The following is a 24,134-nucleotide window of genomic DNA, read 5'->3' as shown; positions in this document are numbered from 1 at the left end:
GCAACTCCAGCCCTTCCAATACAAGGATCTGCTTTTCACAGAATTAGAAGGTGCTATCCCTTTGTCCCTTACGTGATGGATAACCAGAATGTCTTTTTGCTCCCCTTATATGTCCCAAAGTCTTTGCCTCAAGAGTCAGGAAGACCTCTTGGGGTTCAAGCTGGGGCGTGTCTCCAGGTGTGCTCGCCAAGCTGTTTACTCTGCTGCTTGTTAGCTGGATTGCTTTGTTTACCTTGTATGTAAATGTACTACTTTAATTGTCATTTGTAATCAAGCCTGGCATACCCATAAATCCACATTCCGTTGTCTAGGGCAGGCTAGTTTGTTATTGCCTCCAAAATGTATTTCTGGCAGGCATACATAACTTTTTATACACAGCTCTTATGATATTCTTGACCAGCATGTCACCAGTTTTAATAGGATACCATACAAGACACTGTTTGGCTAAATATTCTGACAGCAGTATGTTGTGTGCTCTTTGCCAGTGGGCATAAAGGGGTTCTTAGAGATGTGAGTCAGCTACCACTTCCCCACTCATTGTTAATCAGGCACTTGCTGAACTTCCAGTTGTTGTCCAGTAAAACAGTTCTTTTTTGACATAATTCAGCAAAGTAACTCCCCACAGGAGCATTTCTTCAACTCCCACACCAATTCTATATCCCTTGATTCCATCGCTGTGTGGAACTTGCTTCTCAGCACTCCTTTGCATTAGTTTAGCACTTCTGTGCTTTGTGTCATAAGGCCTTGATTTCTTGCCTTGAGATCCTCGGTCCTTTTGTTTTGGTGTTCGTGCCATGTCACCTTTTGTTTTACCTCTGAACTTTAGGGATTCCTTCAGTGTTTCTTCATGAGGTTTAGGTGATTTGCCTCAAGACCTTGGTTTCTTTTTGGGATTGTAGCCTTTTTTGTCTGGATTTTTGACATTTTTGTCTTGAAGCCTTATTTTGTTGCTTTGCGCTTGAGGATGCTTTCCTTGAGTCATCAGCATTTGGCTGTGACACTCTAGCTCCTTTGAAGCTAAACAATAACAATGAAATACAATTATAGAAGTGTAAAACTTCAGAACTATATAAGACATGTTGATCCTAACTACTCTTTTGTGCCTTTTTTCTTTCATACCTTTCCAGTTTCTAATGGACAACACAAGTGTCTTCCTAAAGACATCCATAGTCAATAGCATTTTCAGCAAATAGGGACCATGCCAATATGAATTCTTTTGTTTCAAAGGATAATGTCCTCTGATCTGTTTGAAGCCAATCAAAATCCTAGGTATTTTTCATCAGTGAGAGTCATGACTTCCTGTATAAAGTTCCTCCAATCTCTCTTGTTCCTTTAATCTTCAGGAAATTGATGCAGGACAGAGCTCACATTCTCATAACTTTATCTTTTGCTTACCAATTCTGGTACTTAGATTCACTTGCTGTGACAAGTGGACTTTCCATTTTCCTTGCTGTTATCTTCAGAGCTTGTTTCAGAACTTAGGGCCAAATCTGTCTTCTAGATCCAGATTCATTCCTTGTAGCAATGTGGATCTTTGCACCTGGGTAAATACAGATTTCCAAAACTCAGATGACGTACAGCAAGTTTGTCATAAGTGTCATAAGCCATCTATCTGTTAGACAAAGTTATACTTAAAGTGATTTCCTATTGAGCCAGAGACAAAATTATACTTAAACTGGTTTCCTATTGAGCAAGAAACAGCGGTATAGCCACTTTAATCTTGCTCTATTCCAAGCACACTGGACTATTTACTGTTTCTTCAAAAGAAGTGTGGGGTGGCTTTTGTCTCTGAGATTAATCCTTTTACTGCAGGAGTTTTTCATCAAGCTCTGAGAAGCTTGTTTTTGTTCATGACACTGTAAATAAATAAACAAAACACCCTAATTACAGGATATCTTCTCTTTGGGTTTGTGCTCCTAACAAGAGACAGGTGAGATTCCCCCTTAGCTCTGAAGATTTTTGGGTTTCTCAAATTCCAGCTTCCCAGGTGAAATTGCCCCCACCACAACACCGTGTATAGGCAGTATCAAGAAAAATTTGGCGTGATGCAGCCAGTGCTCTTGATCTCTGACCACTTTGCAGCAAAGTTTCTGGCTGTTTTTTCCCCTGCCTATTGTATTATTTTATTTTGAGATGTGTTTTGATCTTTTGAGTCGTAATAAGTTGGAATATTTTGATGACGGTATGTTTAAGGAACAAGAAATTACTTGTAACTTTGTTTCTTTGAAGTTAACTTTTCACAGGATTCCCACTTACCTATCCCACCTCCCCTTACAGTTTGGGGTTCCATTCCAAGTTGATGTATTGCTGGTAGGACATTATACCATATCCATCCTTCAGATGAGGAGGTGGCTTTCCATCAGCACTTGCAGGATTCCTGGTTCTTGGGAGACATAGGACTCCACTCTTTCACTTCCATCTGCCTTTTTTTAGACAAGCTCCACTCATTTAAAATTGTTTCTGGGGTATAAGAAGTCTCTTCTGGCACAACTTTACTCCAATACTGTATCAAAACTATTTGCATGTTATCATGACTTCAGTAATGTACAATGTAAATTTCTCACTGTATACCAATAAAAGAACTGATGGTTCAGCTCAGAAATAAATATTTCATAGAATCATAGAAGATTAGGTTTGGAAGAGACCTCGGGAGGTCATCTAGTCCAACCCCCTGCTCAAAGCAGGTCCAGTCCCAACTAAATCATTCCAGCCAGGGCTTTGTCAAGCCGGGGCCTTAAAAAGTTTTAAGTGTGAGAAAAGTGAGAAGATGGAAAGTTTACTTTGCCTCCTTTGCTTGTGTGATAAGAGAAGGAGCAGTGTTTCATCTAACTGTGTTGTGGGGACATCTGGAATTATATTAGATAAAATGTGTTTTCATTATACTTAAAATAAGTAAAAATAGCACATCTTTCTGGGGATTTTTCATGGTTTACCTGATGACTTCTGAGTGAAATTTTTCTGTTTTTAGAGAGTATCAGAGGGGTAGCCGTGTTAGTCTGGATCTGTAAAAGCAGCAAAAAGAGTCCTGTGGTACCTTATAGACTAACAGACGTATTGGAGCATAAGCTTTCATGGGTGAATAGCCACTTCGTCAAGTTTATGCTCCAGTTCGTCTGTTAGTCTATAAGGTGCCACAGGACTCTGCCTGTTTTTAGGCACCATACAACTCTGACTTTATCATAATATAGTTGATCACAGCATGATACCATTTCTATTTTATCTGACAAAATGTTTTATACATTGACATATTTTTGTGCATTATAATTCATTTTGAACTTCTCTTCTTATTTTTAATCAGGTGAGAAACCAATAAATAAAAACAAGTCGTTGACTTCAAGATTTTATAGTGAAAGTGAATTGGAAGAAACTGTGTTTGAGCTGATTGCTTCTAGTGACAACTCTGATACTTGGACCATGGAACAAAGAGAAAACATCAGTGATAAGAGTAAAACAGGAGTCTTCACTGAGCCATCCTATCCAATAGACAAGTCTGATAAAATTGACTGCGTTGATTCTCTGTCCCGTGAACTTGCAGAGGGTGTCAACTGCTCTGTTTCAGGCCAGGCATATTCCATAAATGTCTCAGAATTAAAGTTTCCAGATGAAAGCTTAGCTTGTTTCAGTTCATCACTAGATGCAGAACTTGAAACTTACAATAAAATAAGAGAGAGGATTTCCAAAGGATATGAAGACAAAAGTGAAGCTGGTATGTTGGGAAAGGTCTGCAACAATATACATTTCAGTTACAAGGAGAGTGACAACAGACACAAGAGTGATGTAGATGAAGACTCACAACTAGAGTATCACAGTGCTGAAGAACAAGATTATTCTGATCAAAATACCTCATATATGCCTTTTGAGCAAATTAAAACTCTAAGGATGCAAAATTCAGAAGTTCTGGAGTTGGTAGATCCACTTTATGAAGTTGTATGTGATGGAGCCATAGGTGGGCAAAATCCTGTTAGCAAATTAGGTGATGGTTCTTTTGCCTCAGATTATGGTGCTGTTGATGAGTTCTATAATAAAGCAGCTATACCAGAATACTCAAAAACATCTCAGGACTCCATATCACTGTTGGATTACAAAGGCCTGAAATATGAAAATCATGAGGAGGAACAAACTGATGATACATATCATAGTATACTTGGTGAAAATTCATTTGAAAGTGATACTGTTGTGAATAGAGAAAGGGCTTATCAAAAATCACTCTCCATGAGCAGTTCAGAAAATCAACAAAAGATGAAAGCTGTTTCTTTTTGTGATGTTGCACAGTCATCACAAATGGCTATACAAAAAGTGTTTAAAATGAAAGATGGTCACAGCACTAACAGCATGTTGCAGAACCATGGAAATACTTGTGTATTACCATGGGAAAGATCTTCTGTGACATCCACACAGATTTCTAGAAAAAATGCAGATGATTCAATTTCTTGTAGTTGTGAAGAATCATTTTTGTCTGTATTTAATTCTGATTGTCATGATTGCAGCCAGAAGACTGAGAGGAAACCAGATTTTTCTTTTGCAGTCCCCAGAATTCCAATGAAAGATGGTCATTTGTCTTGTGTGGAAGTTATAGATAAGTATGCTGGTGATAGTACCAGACATCAAGTAGATTTTCCTAACTCAGAAATCAAGTGTCTCACATGCTTGACTAATGCTACAAATAATAAAGTTACAGTTAACCAGACTGTTGATGCAAGTTCTGATTTTAGGGCTTGTTTCATTACAAGTAGAGCTACTAGTGCTAATGCTTCTGTGGTATCTAAAGCAAACAACACAAAGTTAACAATGATGAATAAAATCAAGTCTGAAGAATGGCAGACTGAGACCTGTAGAAGTGTTGCCTGCAATACAGATTTGTCATGTATAGGTGGCAATATGGAGCAGATTGCCTCATGGCTTGCTGAGACATGGGAAAATTGTATCTACAGTGAAATCCCAACAACTGAATGGAATTCCCAAATTAAGGTAATTTTGAGCTCACTGAGCAACTCAAAATAAACTCCGTTTTTAAAACAAAATAATTATATTTGTAACTCTTTCGGTGTCAGTAAATGCAGATGGTATAATTATTTTCCTTTAAATGATTATTGTTTCTAGGATCCTTTGGAGTTGAAAAATAAGTTGAGTGTCAGAGATTTAAGAGAAAATCCTGAAAGGTATGTCATAAAATATAAATATTTGTATTTATGGATGCTCAGTGATAAATGTAGAATTTACTTAATAGTTTTCAGGTTTAATCTCTGAATAAGCAAATTAAGAATTCAAGGTAAATATTTATTTAGAATGCTTGCACTGAAGATTAACAAATTAACAGAGCCACTGACATTCATTTCATTTTTATTACTGCACTTTCTGCATAAAGATGACTAGAGTTGTAGTGACACTTCTGAGTTACGGGTCAATGTCATGTGAAAGCCACCATATCACGTGAAAGCTTGATACTGCGGAGTACTGTTTTTCCTATTTGGCTAGTGGAGAGTAGGAATTAACTGATTTTAAGTTTTCCATCTATAATGTAATCAGAAATACCTTCTAAAAGTTATTCAAATGTCAAGATAATACATACACAATAAATTAAGAAATATATTCTCTTGCTTAATCAATTCAATAATATTTTTTTCCTTTTAAAGGATGTTGCATCTTAGCAAAGAAACTGAGAAGACTTATTCATCAAACTGTTGTAGGATGCTGCTGCAGAGAGCTATAAAAGCAGAATTGCAGCTTCTAAGAACTCACTATTGGATGTGTCACCAGCACTGCTGGAAGATTTACAGACTTATTATGGAAGAAAGAGAATGTTTTAACAGGCATGCATTAATTTTATTTCTCTTGAATAAAACAGATGTGTGATATTCTTCAATAATTTAGAATTTAAGAAATCCAGCTGCTCTTTAATGTAAAGTGCTTTCAGCAAGCTCAGCAAGTGCTTTCCTAAAATCCATTTGAGTGTCAACCAAATAACTGTTAGTTATTTGATAGTATCTTGTGAAATTAAAATATTCCAAATCTAATTAATATTAGTCACTGCTATGAAAAATACTCAATGTATTCTTGTACACATGTAGTTGTAATATATATTCAAATACACTCACTGGACCAGTTAATCAGTTCTGCTGAAGACATACTCTTAGAGTGTAATGCCAAAACATCAGAGTATTTTGACCTTATCAGAAGATGGTGGTGTTTGCCACAGAGCTTAAATTGCTAGTAATAATTGGCCTAATTCTTTCTTTACTTTTATCCCTGCAGTAATGTTTTGTGTTTTGTTTAAGTACTATTGGAGGGCATTAGTTGCTGAATAGGCCTGCTTTATTATAGGTGGAACAGGTAGTGATGCATATAATTGAGATTGCCTGACACTTTCCATTATTAGATCCTGTTTTCAGTTGCTTATCGCTGTCAGACTTGAACCATTCAGCCTGAAATTTTCCATAACAGATGTTTGCCTCAGGCTGTGCGTGCACTTTGAAAATTTCAGCTAAATCAGTTCACTTGTTTTCAAAACCAAATTTACAGGAAAATCTCTGTAGAGTGACTGAACATGCTCCCTTCCAGGAGCTGGTGTGGCCACCCTAGTGCCAGGTCCTGGAACTTAGAATAGGAATTCTCCTGTGCTATCATTGTACCACTGCTGGTGCCCAGACAGCACAGAGGAGCAGGAAGCAGCCTGATGCAAATGCCAGAGGGTGAGGGCCAGGGTAGAAACAGAGAGGCACAGGGGAAATAGAAACCAAGTGAGACAGAAAAAGGAGCTGGAAGAATGAATAGGTGCAGATTCATATTGAGCAGTGGGAGCGGGGGTAGGGGAGAAGAAGAGGGAACATGGACAGGATCCCGAGGATGGTTAGGAGTAAAAGGGTCAGACAGGCTGGGACAGGGACAAAAGAGTTTATAACCACTAAATCACACTTCCTCTTCAGAATTTGGAATTAAACCTGTGATTCATGAGCCTCACAGTCTTCTTGTGCTAGCAAGTAGTTTTGCAACCCACTGGCAAAGTTTGCGTTTCATCCTCCTTCGCTGGTTTGTCCACGTAAAGGGCAACAGCCTGTTCCTATTAGCTACTTTGTAAGCTCAAATGATAATAGTTCTGTGCAGTGGATTTAAAGCTCCCAATCCTGTTGATGACCCATGTGGAGGTCAGTATGATTCTGCATGATGGAATATGATTTTTAAAAAAGAAAAGGAGTACTTGTGGCACCTTAGAGACTAACAAATTTATTTGAGCATAAGCTACAGCTCACTTCTCTAAAGTGCCACAAGTTCTCCTTTTCTTTTTGTGAATACAGACTAACACGGCTGCTACTCTGAAACCTGTCATTATGATTTTTTAGTTTGCTTTTAAAAAAAAAAATCTTAAGAAGTTGCATCCAAAAGCACTTCAGACTCCAGGTCAATACACCATGAAAGAAAATACAACAATATTTTCTATTTTATCTTCAATTGTATTCTCTTAAACTAAATGCCCACCAGTCTGGAGGAATTCTTTGGGATTGTTTAAAGTGATTGAAGATCCATTTATAATCTTTGAGGGAGGTATATTTCAATCTAGCCTTTTAATACACTTACTGTGCCCTGGGGAAACAAACTTGACTCAGCTGTTCCAGTTGATCCCATGAGTGGATCTTACACAGAAATAACTCTGGAGTGGTGATTATTGATGAAAAGACAAATTCACAAATAGGAAACAAATTGTCCTACTGTATTTTTTTAAATTTATTTTTATTAAGACTTTTAAATAATTACAAATAAGTATTCTTTCAAAGGGCAAAGTGAAAGAGTCTCATAACTCTTTGATGCAAGAATCTATATAGAAAAAAGAAATTGTTGTAAAAAGGAAAGTCCACAAATAAAACGAAAAGGAGGACTTGTGGCACCTTAAAGACTAACAAATTTATTTGAGCATAAGCTTTTGTGAGCTACAGCTCACTAGCTCACAAAAGCTTATGCTCAAATAAATTTTGTTAGTCTCTGAGGTGCCACAAGTCCTCCTTTTCTTTTTGTGGATACAGACTAACACAGCTGCTACTCTGAAACTTGTCACAAATAAAATGGCATTAGAGATCACAAAAGACCAAGATGGTTTAAGCGAGTGGTTCTCAAATTTTTGTACTGGTGACCCCTTTCACATAGCAAGTCTCTGAGTGCGACCCCCCCCCCATAAATTAAAAACACGTTCTTATATATTTAACACCATTATAAATGCTGGAGGCAAAGCAGTGTTTGGGGTGGAGGCTGACAGCTCGCAACCCCCCCATGTAATAGTCTCATGACCCCCTGAGGGGTTCTGACCCTCAGTTTGAGAACACCTAGTTCAGGCTAACATTTATCAGAAATAATAGATTTCTTTGTATGTGGTGGGGGAGGTGCAGGGACATGAAAAATCTTGAGGCACCATAAAATATTTTTGATAATTCTTGAAGCAGTAGTGTAACAGGAATGTCCTATTACATATTTGAAGTGTTCTTTTATATTTTTTTCAGGAATTTTAAAAGTGACATTGCCAAGACTGAACTAGGGTCGTCTTTGTTGTCTGTTTTTGAAGAACTGAAGGCTAGGTATGAAAGCATGAGAGAAAAATTAGTCCTGGGTATACCATTGGATTCACTGCCCCCATTATCAGTAGAGTCAAAATTGCTCTCGGTCTTTTCTTCCTATGTTCCTTCAGAGGTACAGTAGGGTTTTTTTTAAGTTACTCTTTGGCTTTAAGTAGGAATATTTTTATTTAAAAACTAAGGGAAATCTTTTTTTTCTTGACAGTTAGTGAAAGATGACCTTCTTTATAAGTAAGTAATTAAAATTTTTATTTATATATTCAGATTAAGGTATAGGCCAGAAGTGAGCGCAAAATAAATAGTGTAAGTTATTTTTGTTTTTTTGTGTAAGAACTTCACTTGTTACTTCAACTCTGTTTAGCTGAAAAAGCAGGCTGGCACTTTTGGCAGTGAGATTTTATTTTAGAGTGAGGTTTTACTCTGCAAAGTAATTGTATGCAAATGGTATTGTAGAGTTCTATGTTTGTATCCTCATGACCTTCAGTTCAGATTTTATCAATTTACAAATAACAAGGTGTATTTTCCCTACTATTCAACATTTAATTTCTATCTGGGATCTTAAATTTAAGTTGTATTATTTCTGGCTTGCATATATTCACTAGTAATAAAGATTTTTGCATTCAGCACGTAGTTGACAGTTCTGTTGTTAATGTGTAAGTCTGAAAGGAGTCCGGTTCACTGTTGCATAGATGAGTTGTCTGCAGCACTAATGGGTAACAAATAGGGTTGTCAAGCGATTTAGAAAAGATTAATCGCGTGATTAATCGTGCTGTTAATAATAGAATTTAAAATATTTGTGGTTGTATTCTACATTTTCAAATATATTGATTTCAGTTACAACACAGAATACAAAGTGTACAGTGCTCATTTTATATTTTTGATTACAAATATTGCACTGTAAAAAACAAAAGAAATAGTATTTTTCAATTCACCTAAATCAAGTACTGTAGTGCAATCTCTTTATCATGAAAGTCGAACTTACAAATGTAGAATTATGTACAAAAGAAACCTGCGTTTAAAAATAAAACAATGTAAAACTTTAGAGCCTACAAGCCCACTCAGTCCTACTTCTTGTTCGGCCAATCGCTCAGATAAATAAGTTTGTTTATATTTGCAGAAGATAATGCTGCCTACTTCTTGTTTACAATGTCACTTGAAAATGAGAACAGGTGTTTGCATGGCACTGTTGTAGCTGGTGTTGCAAGATGTTTACATGCCAGATGTGCTAAAGATTCCTATGTCCTTTGATGCTTCAGCCACCATTTCAGAGGACAGGTGTTCATTCTGACGACGGGTTCTGCTTGGTAACAATCCAAAGCAGTGCGGACCAACACGTGTTCATTTTCATCACCTGAGTCGGATGCCACTAGCAGAAGGTTGATTTTCTTTTTGGTGGTTTGGGTTCTGTAGTTTCCGCATCAGAGTCTTGCTCTTTTAAAATTTCTGAAAGCATGATCCACACCTCGTCCCTCTCAGATTTTGGAAGGCACTTCAGATTCTTAAGTCTTGGATCGAGTGCTGTAGCTATCTTAAAAATTTCACATTGGTATCTTTGCATTTTGTCAGATTTGCAGTGAAAGTGTTCTTAAAATGAACAACATGTTCTGGGTTGTCATCCGAGACTGCTATAACATGAAATATATGACAGGTTTCAGAGTAACTGCCGTGTTAGTCTGTATTCGCAAAAAGATAAGGAGTACTTGTGGCACCTTAGAGACTAACCAATTTATTTGAGCATAAGCTTTCGTGAGCTACAGCTCACTTCAGAGCTGTAGCTCACGAAAGCTTATGCTCAAATAAATTGGTTAGTCTCTAAGGTGCCACAAGTACTCCTTATCTTTTTATGAAATATATGGCAGAATGCGGGTAAAACAGAGCAGGAGACATACAATTCTCCCTCAAAGAGTTCAGTCACAAATTTAATTAATGCATTTTTTTTTAAACAAGCGTCATCAGCATGGAAATATGTTCTCTGGAACAATGGCCAAAGCATGAAGAGGTATATGAATCTTTAGCACGTTTGGCACGTAAATATCTTGCAATGCCAGCTACAACAGTGCCATGCAAATGCCTGTTCACTTTCAGGTGACATTGTAATTAAGAAGTGGGCAGCATTATCTCCCATAAATGTAAACAAACTTGTTTCTCTTTGTGATTGGCTGAACAAGAAGTAGGACTAAGTGGACTTGTAGGCTCTAAAGTTTTACATTGGTTTGTTTTTGAGTGCAGTTATGTAACCAAAAAACCTACAGTTGTAGGTTTAACAGTAAAGAAATTGCACTGCAGTACTTGTATGAGGGGAATTGAAACATACTATTTTATCATTTTTACAGTGCAAATATTTGTAATCAAGAATAATATAAAATGAGCACTGTGCACTTTTTATTCTGTGTTGTAATTGAAATAGATATATTTGAAAATGTAGAAAAACATTCAAAAATATTTAATAAATTTTAATTGGTATTCTATTGCTTAATTGGTGTTCTATTGCTTTTTTTAAATCGCGATTAATTTTTTTAAGTTAATTGCGTGACTTAACTGCGATTAATTGACAGACCTAGTTACAAGTAGCAAAAACACACAACCCTCAGGTACACAAAACTACAAAAGCAGGGAAGTTAAGTTAAGCCACCTAACAGTGCACAGCCTTTATTCCCCCTCACATAGTCACACACCATATTATTTCCACTACTGTCCTATACCATAGTCCACGTACCAGAGCATTAACTCTCCCCCCTACGTATGTCAGCCTTCCAGTACGTGGTTTACCAAACTACTCCTACAGGCTTCTCGTGTGCACACCACCTTCACAACTACTGCCCTCTTCCCTTACTATTAGCTTGGGGTGAGGGAGGTAGTTTGATAAACAGGATGCAAAAAGGCTGGCCTCTCAAGGGGAAGGAGATTTGAGAATAATGGGAGAAGGTAACCATTTCGAAAGAAATTCTTTCTGAATTTTTTGGAAGGAGATTATTCTTCAGCCTCTGCTGAAAGATAAACTTTCATTTATAAAGAATAGCAACAGATTCTAAATATATATTTTCAGAAAATCCACTGTATCAGATATACTCAAGATTGATCTCTCCACTAATTTTTGTGTAAATAGTTTTCAAAGGAGATGTCACTAATAATTGTCTGACTACAACAGATAAAGTTTAACGGACGAGTTTCAAGTTTCATATTTAAAATAATGAAAAGAAATCAACAGCAAAACTAACACAAAATGTCAAACTAATGAAAAATATTTCAGTACTTCAGTGAAGATGAAAAAGTTCTGTTTTTCATCTGAACAGACCCCACAAACAAGCAGCTCAAGGATCTGCACTTATATTTCCTGTCTCTCTGGAAACAAAGGGCTAGTGTTACATATATGATGTTCTTGTCATATCTACAACCAACACAAAGCTGTACAATAGATCTAAAAGTCTAAGAGTCTGACAGTTGCCCTGTAAGTATCATTAAAGGTTCCAGAGTAACATTCGGTTAAAATGAACCCATTAAATTAATAGTAATTTTATTCGTGCTGTCTCTAACATGGAACCAGCAAATGTTTCTGTATTACTTTTTTTTGTTACACAAAAAGCTGTTGGAATATGGTGTGATGTAATGGAACTGGCTGTAGTTTGTTTTATGGCTAATGGATAACACACAAATCTGCAATAGTGCAGCTTATCAGAATTCTATCTTTAAACAAATATTATGACAATGTAGATAATTTTCCAGTTTTCTTTTGTCAGTATTTTAAAAACATTTATGTTTAAATACTGTATCATAAAAGAATGCCACAGCAGAATAATAGATTGCCATATTATGACCCTATATAAGTAGGACAAAGTGAAAAGAGAAATAAAACTTCCAGTATTACTGTGTAATTGCAAAATTAGTTGTCTTGTGAGAAAGAATTTAAAAATCAAGCAAGTCATATCTCATAGCTACTTTTAAACTTACTCTTAATCATGTTAAGTGTAGTCAGACTGAGTAACATGCAGTATATTCTTAAAATGAAAAATACAGCTGCAGAAATAAGCAACTTAAAGAATTGCTGGTTACATCACAATGAATACAATATATTTACATAAGATGGGTAGTGATTTTTATTAATAAAGTAGGTAGTAGACAGTAAGGTAATATTACAGTGGATGAGTGAAAGAAAAGGCCTCTAAAATGTTTCTTGGAATTGGTTTTTTGTTTTTGTTTTTTTTTTGGGGGGGGGGGGGTACGTATCACATTACCAAATAATTGATTTTTAACTTCCAAAGAATTTTTTCTAGAAATCTTAATTTGGTAAAATATTCCGAGCAATAGGGACAAACTGTACATTTTTTCTTTCTCTGTTAATATCTAGTATGTTTATAGAATCTTCAAATGTACAATTATGCTTTTCTCTATAAAATTCTGTATTAAAATATTGAACTTTAGTATCTTTTACACTGGATATGTAGATGTTTATATATTTATTTTTCTTAGTACATTGAAGATGAGGAAAAATTAAGTTGGTAGCGACCATCCATTTTGAAAATTACACTGAATAACAGGAGACTGTATTAGAATTTATAATCTATTTTCAAAAGTTGCATGTTATTTTTTAGTTCTAGTTCTGGGGCAGAAAAATCAGGATTAGAAATCTCAAAACATCAAGAGAGCGAAATTTCCTCCAGCCTGAAAACACCACCACCTTTAGTGAGTTTCCTGAACATTTACTTTGGAACCTTCTTATAAACTAATAATCTTTTAAAATCCTATTCTTTATGCAGACATATTTTTAGAACAATATATACAAATATAATTTTGATCTTTATACTGCATCCAAGAATTGGCATATTTTAGCATGTATCTCAGTGCTAGCAATAGGATGCAATGCAACTGATGTTACCAAGGGATTATAATACTGCTTTCGAAATGCAAAACTGATGGAGATCTTGAACAGATTAGTGGGCAAAAGTTTTTCTATAGCTGATTAGCGCATCTATAGTATGAAACTTAGAAAAATATTAAATTATGCATTTTAAGGAAAAAAAAGTATTGTTACTCAATAAATAACTAAAGCAAGCCTATTTATAGGTCACTCCTCAAATGATGTGTTTAACTGACAACAGGCAGCATAAGCAATATCCTTCCTACAAGAACTTTGAAATAAAGTATGAGGCTCAAGATATAGAAAGGGGTAAGTTAGATGTATCTAATTCAAGATTTGATAGTAAAGTTCAGTAGGAACAGCACAATGTGTTTGTTACTTGTATTGTGAATTTGCAAAAACCCCAAACCTCTGAATAAAATATCCACGTTGATACTCTACTGCCCTTTCTCTAAGGGATCATTTAATGTTAAATCAGCTACACACTGCAGTTTCAGATATACAATCTGTGGGTAATGTAACAAAGAAATGGAAACATGCACAAGTATGTTCAATATGTAGCTGCAAGCTACAGTATCTTGAATAATGTTAGGTAGAGGCCTTAAAAGAATGATTCCTTTTAAGTATAGTGTGAGTCAATGGTGACAGGGAAAAGCCATGTATTTTACTAACATGTTAATGTTCTTGTCTGTATATTACTACAATTAAATTATTTTCTCTAGATACTGGAGAATGATTGTCGTTAGGGCTGTTAAGTGATTAAAAAAATTAATCGCAATTAATCCCGCTGTTGAACAATAATAGAATACTATTTATATAAATATTGTTGGATGTTTTCCACTTCAAATATATTGGTTTTAATTACAACACAGAATACAAAGTGTACAGTGCTCACTTTATATTTATTTTTATTACAGATATTTGCACTGTAAAAATAAAATAGTATTTTTCAGTTCACTCAGTACAAGTACTGTAGTGCAATCTCTATTACGAAAGTTGAACTTATAAATGTAGAATTATGTAAAAAAAACTGCATTCAAAAATAAAACAATGTAAAACTTTAGAGCCTACAAGCCCACTCAGTCCTATTTCTTGTTCGGCCAATCGCTCAGACAAACAAGCTGGTTTACATTTGCAGGAGATAATGCTGCCCGCTTCTTGTTCACAATGTCACCTGAAAGTGAGAACAGGTGTTCACATGGCACTATTGTAGCCGGCGTCACAAGATATTTATATGCCAGATGCGCTGAAGATTTATATGTCCCTTGATGCTTCAACCACCATTCCAGAGGGCATGCATCCATGCTGATGACGGGTTGTGCTCAGTAACAATCAAAAGTAGTGTGGACCGACGCATGTTCATTTTCATCATCTGAGTGAGATGCCACCAGCAGAAGGCTGATTTTCTTTTTTGGTTGTTCAGGTTTTGTAGTTTCTGCATGAGAGTATTGCTCTTTTAAGACTTCTGAAAGGATGCTCAACACCTTGTCCCTCTCAGATTTTGGAAGGCACTTTGGATTCTTAAACCTTGGGTCAAGTGCTGTAGCTATCTTCAGAAATCTCACATTGGTACCTTCTTTGTATTTTGTCAAATTTGCAGTGACAGTGTTCTTAAAATGAACAACATGTGCTGAGTCCTCATCCAAGACTACTATAACATGAAATATATGGCCGAATGTGGGAAAAACACTGAGTAGGAGACATATAGTTCTTCCCCAAAGACTGCAGTCATAAGTTTAATTAACGCATTATTTTTTTAACGAGTAACATCAGCATGAAATCATGTCCTCTGGAATGGTGGCCAAAGCATGAAGGGGCATACCAGTGTTTAGCATATCTGGCACATAAATACCTTGCAATGCCAGCTACAAAAGTGCCGTGCGAATGTCTGTTCTCACTTTCAGGTGACATTGTAATTAAGAAGTGGCCAGCATTTTCTCCTGTAAATGTAAACAAACTTGTTTGTCTTAGCAGTTGGCTGAACGAGAAGTAGGACTGAGTGGACTTGTAGGCTGTTAAGTTTTGCATTGTTTTGTTTTTGAGTGCAGTTATGTAACAAAAAAACTCCTGCATTTGTTAGTTGTGCTTTCACAATAAAGAGATTGCACTGCAGTACTTGTATGAGGCGAATTGAAAAATACTGTGTTTTGTTTATCATTTTTACAGTGCAAATTTCTGTAATAAAAATATAAAGTGAGCAGCGTACACTTTGTATTCTGTGTCGTAACTGAAATCAATATATTTTGAAAAAGTGGAAAACATCCAAAAATATTTAAGTAAATGCTATTCTAAAATTGTTTGTTGGTGCGATTAATCATGATTAATTTTTTAATCGCTTGACAGCCCTAAACATAACCAGTATTTTTAATATCTTCCTTTATTTTGAAAAAGGAACTAACGTGATGTGCGTGTTCCACAATTTTTTCTCTATCTTACAGATGAAACTGAGACAGATAGGTGAAATCACTTGCCTGAGACCATACAAATCAGTGGCAGAGTCAGGATTAGTGCTCAGGGCGTCCTAATTCTCAGCCTTGTGCTCTTTTCTGCAGGCAACTCTGCCTTCTCAATATCATTGCTTGAATTTTAGTATATGAAACTAAATTTGCTTTAACTGTCTTGCAGACTGCAGAAAAAAATCGAGAAATACATGAAGACTGGTTTGATGCTAAAGAAAACTTTACAGTGACTGATTTTTCAGTAACACTTCAAGGGAATGAAAAGGAACAAGAAAATCTAGGGAAGGTTATTAGTACAACAGGTGAGTTGAGCACTCTAGTTTAGGTAAGAATGGCATTAGTGTTGCTTTATTGAACATTGCTTGTCCTCTGAAGGATCAGCTGGATTTTCAAGTGCTACTTTTTAATATTCTTTTAGTAATGTTCTCATTCCTTGTTTGCGATGAGTTTCCTATAAAGAATTTCTTCTAGCTGTTGTGTAAAATTTACCACTTTGGGCAAGATTTTCAAGTGTGTAATGTCATCAAACACAGAGCTGGAAATATTCCTCTTTAATTTTTTCTAATACTAACTTCTCCAGAGATAATTAGGTCAGATTCACACTCTTCTGAGATTTTGCCCCTGCATGGGGGCATAGTTGGAACTACTCAAATTAAGTGTAGTAAAAGGATAAAGCTTGTTGGTTCCATAAGAAGAGGAGGGGAGGTATGTTATACCCATAGGTGCCTACTTCCTCTTTACCTGGGGGGTGCTCGACCCCCCCCTTGCCCCAGGCTCTGCCCACACTCCGCCACTTCCTCCAAGCCCCCACCCCACCTCTTCCCACCCCTGATCCGCCGCAGTCCACGCCTATCTCCACCCCTGCCCCCCAAACCCCCATTCTGCCTCTTCCCTCTCCACACCACCTCTTCTCTGCCTCTTTCCAACCCCTCCCCCGAGCATGCCCCCATCCCTGCTCCTCCCAGTGCCTCCTGCATGCCATGGAACAGCTGATCGCGGCGGGCAGGAGGTGCTGGGAGGGAGGGGGAGGAGTTGATCAGAGGGGCCACCGGCAGCAAGGTGGGGGAGTTTGGCTGCCAGTGGGTGCTAAGTACCCACTAATTTTTTTCTGTGGGTGTTCCAGCCCTGGAACACCTACGGAAGTCAGCGCCTATGGTTACACCTCTCACGCAATGGAATGTGGGAACGTTTTTGTGTTCCAACCAGTAGTACCTTTCTGATTGTGGTCAGTGAAGAACTCACAACTTTCTTGCTCCATATTGTGGCCTCTTCTACTACTTTATTCTTACAGAAAATACCTTTCAATAGCACTTCAAACCTAGTGTGCCCTATTTGATGTGAAGCATATTTTTTACAGCTCAGATTGGAGTCCCTGCATCAATGTCACCTGCATCAGTGCCATTAGTGTGTTCTTTCCTTTGGAAAGGACTGTGCATTCTCTGTTCCTGTGATTTCCAACTTTGAGCAATTAGGTGCTGAAGAAAGTATGTAAAGTCTCTCTTGGCTTCTTAGCCTCTTCTTGTAAATCTAGTGAGAAGCCAGCCTGGAAGACCTTGAAAGTTTCAGCTTCAAGTGTTCCTGAGCGGCAGGTTCCAGTTGAATATCAAGACCTGCATCACACTGACATCACTGCCCAACCATTTCAGTGTATGCCAGAAGTGGTTTGCAGAGGGGCACCTAGTGGACTGTACCCTGTTAGCTGAAGCCAACAATAATCTCTGGGTTCCTGAGACCCAGTGGTAACTAGAGGAGGAAAAGATCAGTTTGCTCCTGCCCCCTGTAGCTGCTGCCACCCTTCCCCTTCTTGTCCTCCACCCTCATACCTACCCACATGAGGCTCTGCTCCAGGCTAGGACCATCAGCAATTTAAGGGACTCTAGAACTGACATCAGAGTCCCTTGATGTGGCACTGCCCAGAATATGAGTGTTGTGCAGGTGAGTGCTGGGAAGGTGGAAGGAGTGTCTTTCCCCATTTTATTGTAGAGCACCAGTCTCTCCCACACCTACCACTCAGCAGTAACAGCTGTCTCACAAGCCACAAAATTCCATCAACAGCATAAGCTTTTCATCTCACCCCATTAATGACACCAGCTCCCAGTACCCATTTTTTTAATCCATAACACTCAAACCCCTCCAAACCCTAAAAATGATTAAGACACTCTGATTTAACAGTATGGGTCTCAAAGCTGCATTTTGACACCATCGGATCATCTAGCTACACCTTATGCATAGTTGCTGAAGCACATCGAAACTTTGAAGCCCTTAATTGCATACCTGGACAGTGTTTGATACAAGCTTCTCCTCTAGAAAGACATTATGCCGTGAGAGCTCTAAGGTTTTCCTGCGCAAGAGGGGATCACTAGAATCCCAATTTGTGACTCGCTCGGACTTTGAGTCTTGGAAAGGAACCTATTGGTTAGAATTAAGGAAATTGGTTAGACAAATACAGTTTCAAATTAAAACCTGTACTCTGTTTTGAGAATCAATTTACCAGATTTTGTAGAAGTACATGAAAAAATGTTTCGGGTCTTCATGCTCTCCTTTACAAAATCTTAAATATGTATTTTTCTATGTAGTGTTTTAAGGCAGCTGTTAGAAAACAAATGCAATTTCATCCTTTTTCCTGTTTTATCATGCATAGGGCTCTACCAAATTCACGACCATGAAAAACACGTCATGGACCATGAAATCTAGTCTTTTGTGTGCTTTTTACCCTATACAGATTTAACTGGGGAGACCAACGTTTCTCAAATTAGGGGTCCTAACACAAAAGGGATTTGCAGGGAGGTTGTGTTATTGCCAACCTTACTTCTGCGCTGCGGCCTTCAGAGCTAGGCAGCTGCAGCCAGAGAGTGGTGTCTGCTGACTGAGGTCCGACTCTGCAGGCAGCAGCGCAGAAGTAAGGGTGGCAGTACCATACCAGGCCATCCTTCCTTCTGTGCTGCTGCGGTGGTGGCTCTGCCTTCAGAGCTGAGCTCCTGGCCAGCAGCCACTCCTCTCCAGCTGCCCAGCTCCGAAGGAAGTGCCGCCACCTGCAGCAGCGGGGGAGTAAGGGTAGCAGTACCGCAGCCTCCCCACAATAACCTTGTGACACCCCCACAACGCCTTCTCGGGTCAGGACCTCTACAATTACAACACTGTGAAATTTCATATTGAAATAGATGAAATCATGAAATTTACGATTTTTAAAATCCTATGACCATGAAATTGACCAAAATGGACCCTGCATTTGGTAGGGCCCTAATCATGAAACACATTTTCTCCATTCAATCACTTCAGTTTTTTTAGTGATACTGTTTGCCTTTACATATTTTCTGCTTTTTTTACAATTAATTTATTGTAGATTGAATTGAATAAGGAATAGCACATTAATATTTTTCTTGTATATTTCTGTACTACCAGAAATAAAGATGGTGAAGAATACAAAAAGTGAGCCAAATAAGCATTATTTTATTCATGTTGGTGGCTTAAGTCCTTCAGTATCAGAGGTAAAACAGCCTTTCTTTAAATAATAATTATTAATACCTTGTTTATCTAGTAAATTACTTTCATGCCATACTTTACATCCTAAATATGCTATCTGTTATAGGTTGATCTAAGGTCTCATTTCCAGAAGTATCAGGTTTTGGAGGTTTCAATATGTGAGTTTTCTAGTAACTACAGGTACATTCATGTTAATGTAAATTTTATTTGTATTACATTTGTTACTGACAAAATAAGTGGTGCTTAGGAAAGTTGTGGTTTTTTTTTTTTTTTTTTTTTTTACTCTATAAGTTACTTTAAGGTCAGTGGAATTTTAATTAAATCAATACATTTTCTACAGATTATATTTTAGATGTAGACTGGCAATGTCTGAGTTCCAGAAACAGTTGACATGTTACTGGAAAATACCAATTATAAAATATTGTCCTTGCTGGATTAAAATATTGTAGTTCAATTAAAAGCTGTAGCTAACATTTTAAAGTAGAGAGTTGCACAATAATCAGAAGCATTTGTAATTAATGAATTTGGTATCATCCACATATGGATGCTGGTTAAATTGTATATTAAAGGGTTTTTTCTCAGTTCTTGCACATGTTTTTAAATTTAGGTATGCATCTCTGAGTTTTAAAAAAGCTAGTAAAGCAAAATTGGCTGTGGAAGAAATGAATGGGAAAGAAATAAAAGGAAAAGCAGTAAATGTTCGTCTTGTAAAAAGTGCAGGAGAAAATATACTTCCATCTTCTCAAAAGGTTTCCAGACCACTTCACTATGAAAACCAAGCCACTGATAATTTGGAAAAAAATATTCAAGTCAGAACTACCTGCTCTGTCCCGGACTCTTTGGAAGTGCCTTCCACCACCTCAACCTCTTTGAAAGTGCTTGTCCCTCCCTCAGTTTCTTCAACAGTGCCTGCCCCTGTCCTGGCCTCTTCAGAAGTGCTTACCTCTGATTTAAAGCCACTTAGACATGAATCAGGACACCTTTTATTCTCAGTTGATCAACAGGTAAATTATTCTTCCTGGGACAGATTATGATTTTTTAAAGTTAATTCTTTCTTTGTACTTAGCATATTTTGCAGTAGTGTTGGCTTGTGCAAAGTGCACAAATCAGTATTTGTGGCATATTGTGGACGGGATATAGCTCTCCATCTTCTCCTGCCTAATGTTGACATCTCCACCTTTATTTTTTTTAATGATGTAAGCTCATTGAGTAACTGTACCTTTACATTTCACCTCTGGAATAACTGTGGTTTTATTTTGGTTTTTCTTTTAGATTTAAAAGTTTTCACTTTTAATAAGTTTGTATAAGTGAAATGGATTGTGATTTATTAAGGTACAAGAAAGATTTTTGTGTTTGGCAGAAGAGTGGGAGGAAAAACTTCTGTTTAAATTGTATCCTAAATTATATGATTTCATTTTCAGATTTTCTTCATCCACAGACTTTATCCAATAACAATCTTTGCAGTTGTGATTATTTAAAAAAAAACAAAAAAAACCACAACCCTGAAAACTTATTCTACTTCGATTTAATATGAAAATGACTGTTCCTACGGTAATCTAGATTTTGCCTAATTTAACGTGGTTACTCATGAAAAAACATAAAAATGGTAACCAAAATAAGAATATTTAATTTTAAGATATATGCAGCAGTTAGTTGCATTGTAACATGATCAGTTTTGATCCTGATATACATATCTATAAATATTTTACTATTGAGCTAAATCTGTAATTGCTCCAATAGTTTGAAAAATGGTACATAACAGAAGCGATAACCTTTTGTAAAATAGGATAAGCAATCCATACAATACTTAACACATTCTATGTTCAATTGTTTTAATTTGCATCTAGAGTATGAGAGAGAATCCTCTGCAGATAAAACCTGTTCAGTTCTCTCCTAATCCATCTGCTACCTTTATACCTCCTAACACATTGAACTTGAGCAGCTTTACCAAATTGATGAAGAAACTAAAAGAACTACATCCCAAGGCTAGTAGGTAAGAGTATCTGGTTTTTCTCCCCTGATTTATGAATCTTATATTCAGGATGGTCAAATGAAATGATAAATGTGGAATTGGTGAAAACATGTTTATATAATGACACTCAGTTAAAGACTGTCTTATTTCTGTCTCATTTGTTTAGCGACAATATTGTGGATGCTTTGCTGGAGGTCAGAACAAATAATAAAGGTTTCCTAAGTGGCTTGTCTATTAATGCTATTGTGGAAATGGCTTCCTTTGTTCTGAGGAAATCTGCATCCAAATGTGAGAAAAAGTAGCATGAACAGGTGAGCATTCTAGTGCAGAAAGAAAAATACTTTGAAATAGAAAATGTATTGTTTGCATGGCTGTATAACGTAGCTATATGTATAGCATAGTAAATAACTTTGTGCTTGGAGTAACACACACGAACTTCATTGCCAGTGGGGAGTGCACTGAAAGAATTGACACTGAAGAAGAATTAACTTCTTTTGAAATAGTTGTGTGATGATCACTTAGTTTTTAATGTCTACCAAGTTAAATTGCTAACTCTATCAGATATAAATCTCACTGTGTAAAATTTAGCATACTTGAGAATATTATTCAAATTCTTTCAGAATTTCTGCTGATTTCACAACAGAAAGGTTAAATCTCCATTAACGTTACTGTACATATTGATGGTGCTGCATTTACAAAAATTTTCCAGACAAAAGTGACATCTAATGGCCTGTTCTTTTAACAGAAATCTATATAGATAGTCCAGAGAATATATACTAGACCCAGTTTTGTATTAAAAGTTGACAGTCCAAGTTCTGTTAAACATGAGGATTAGATGGGTGATTTGCCAACCTTGGTCTTTGGTGGCGGGGAGATTATCTGATAGGATTCTCTGGGGTTTTTTTTTCTTTTTTTTTAAGGAACTCTGATCCTTTTTTCTTCAGCCCTGCATCTCCCATGGTTCTTGACAACTGGGCTGCTCTGTTCACTTTGCAGCTCACAGAGGCAGATCAACTTTTTGGAACCGCCAGTCTGGCTGCTGCTTCTCTGCTCCCACTCAAGGCCAATTTTTCTCCTTCTGCAATAGAATGTGGATGGCTGTTTTAGTGCTCCTGTCTTCTCATCTGCCTAAGGGGGGGGGTATTATAAAAATTTGGGGCAGTAGTGAGCAGTGATCTCCCTCCTAGCCTCTCTTCTCCCCCTTGTTAGTTTTTGGCTGGATTTTTGAACGCTCCCACTCCGGAGCCTTCACTGCAGTGCCTCCCTGCTGGTTCCTCTGCACCTTCTAGTTATGGCAGAGCAGCCTAAAAAGCACTGAATGATTGCCAAACAGTTTTCCATCAGTGAGACAGCTGCCCCAGGATCGCCAGACAGTGAGTTGTGCCCAGTCTTCCATTGTTAACTGTGTTGGGTCCCATGGCTGAGTCAGACAGGCATGTAAAATCCCGTACCCACCAGAGCAGCCGTGACTCCAGTGTATGTGGGAAATTGGACCAGGAGTCTATAGCAGAGCAGGGTGAGGCTCCAAGGATGAGGACTCCAGTCAGCTGACTAGGGATAAATCCCAAGGGGTCCCTGGAAAACAGAGGGTAGACTTGCAGGGTCACAAATCCCCCAAGTCCTAAAATGTGTCCTAAGTGTCATGGGAGAAGAAGTGGGGCTCAAACGTCCCTGGCCCTCTCCCATTTGGCCAGCAGGGCTCTGGAAGCATTTTTCCTCCCCACTCTGGGGTAATGGGACCCATCAGGCAAGGACTCAAAAAGAAATCTTGTCAGAGGACTTCAGGTCCTCAGCATGACTAGCTGCAAAAGGCCTCACCAAAGTGCAACAGAGCTCATACGCTAACAGAGCTAAAAAAGTGAAAAAAGCAAACCAAAAAGGAAAGAAAAAGGCATAAGAGATCTGGGAAATAGAAGCCCTCTGACTCCTCTTCCCCCTCTTCCACAGATGATAGTGAATTGTTGGACTCTGACTCTGATCAGGACTAGGAAAAGACTCAGCAAAAGTTTGTTCCCTCTGAGAAATTCAAGGCCATGTGCAAAAAGGTTGTATCCATTGTTCTGATTCAACCCAAACAGAACCCTGTGAGTAAGCCTAAAAGCAAATTTCTCTTCTTGAAATGCTCCCTTGAGGCACGATTCCCCTACATTCCTCCTTCAGGGAAGTAATCAGGGATGAATGAGACAAGTCAAGCAAGGGCAAACATACTAACAAAAATGATCTTAGATTCTAAAGGATCCAGCAATCAAAGGTCCAGCTTACTGAGATTCAGAAAGTTGACGCTCCTTTAGAGTTTCTGGCAAAAGATATGGTGGTTCCCTCAGAAGGGGAGTTCTAGGTAATACTTAGTCCTGCCTTGAGTGCAGGGGACTGGACTACATGACCTCTCAAGGTCTCTTCCAGTTCTGTGATTCTATTCTAAGTATCCCACAGTTAGAAAAATGGAGGCCACTCTCAAAGACTGAGGCCTCCTCAGCCTCCAACCGGGCATCCCTTAGAGGCTGCTGGCTTTGCGAGAGCAGCTTTCTCCTGGCTGGAAGATCTCAGAGTTCAAGGGCAGAGATCCCCCTGACTTCGACTCTGTTCTGAAGAAAGTTTCCTGAGCAGCAGCGTTGCTGGCCCATCAATGGCTATGATGAGATTCTCAGCCAAAGTGAGGACCTCCAACTCAGTGACCAGGTACGACCTATGGTTCTGTCCCTGGAAGGTGTATAGCCACTCTAAACTGGTGCTGTTCTCCAGATTTCTGGGAGTCCTGCTTTTTGGAGAGAAGCTAGACAAAGTAGTGGCGGACAGTGCTGCAAAAT

The 24,134-nt window shown here is 37.8% G+C and overlaps 1 protein-coding gene across 1 annotated transcript; it reads left to right on the top strand.

The window, feature by feature from the left end:
- The first annotated feature begins 3,414 nt into the window (after positions 1-3,414).
- Positions 3,415-21,629, top strand: RBM44 (RNA binding motif protein 44). Its single transcript, XM_074966909.1, has 14 exons — positions 3,415-4,968; positions 5,101-5,159; positions 5,634-5,810; positions 8,487-8,673; positions 8,764-8,789; positions 13,148-13,238; positions 13,620-13,722; positions 15,135-15,140; positions 16,046-16,174; positions 19,269-19,360; positions 19,462-19,535; positions 19,963-20,359; positions 21,203-21,348; positions 21,494-21,629. The coding sequence occupies exons 1-14, from the start codon at positions 3,415-3,417 to the stop codon at positions 21,627-21,629; spliced, it is 3,177 nt and encodes a 1,058-aa protein (XP_074823010.1).
- Positions 21,630-24,134: the final 2,505 nt, after the last annotated feature.

The sequence above is a fragment of the Natator depressus genome, chromosome 11, assembly GCF_965152275.1.
Source record: "Natator depressus isolate rNatDep1 chromosome 11, rNatDep2.hap1, whole genome shotgun sequence".
Taxonomy (NCBI): Eukaryota; Metazoa; Chordata; order Testudines; family Cheloniidae; genus Natator; species Natator depressus.
Note: the sequence above shows the minus strand (reverse complement) of the source record. Positions and strands in the feature narration are given on the sequence as shown.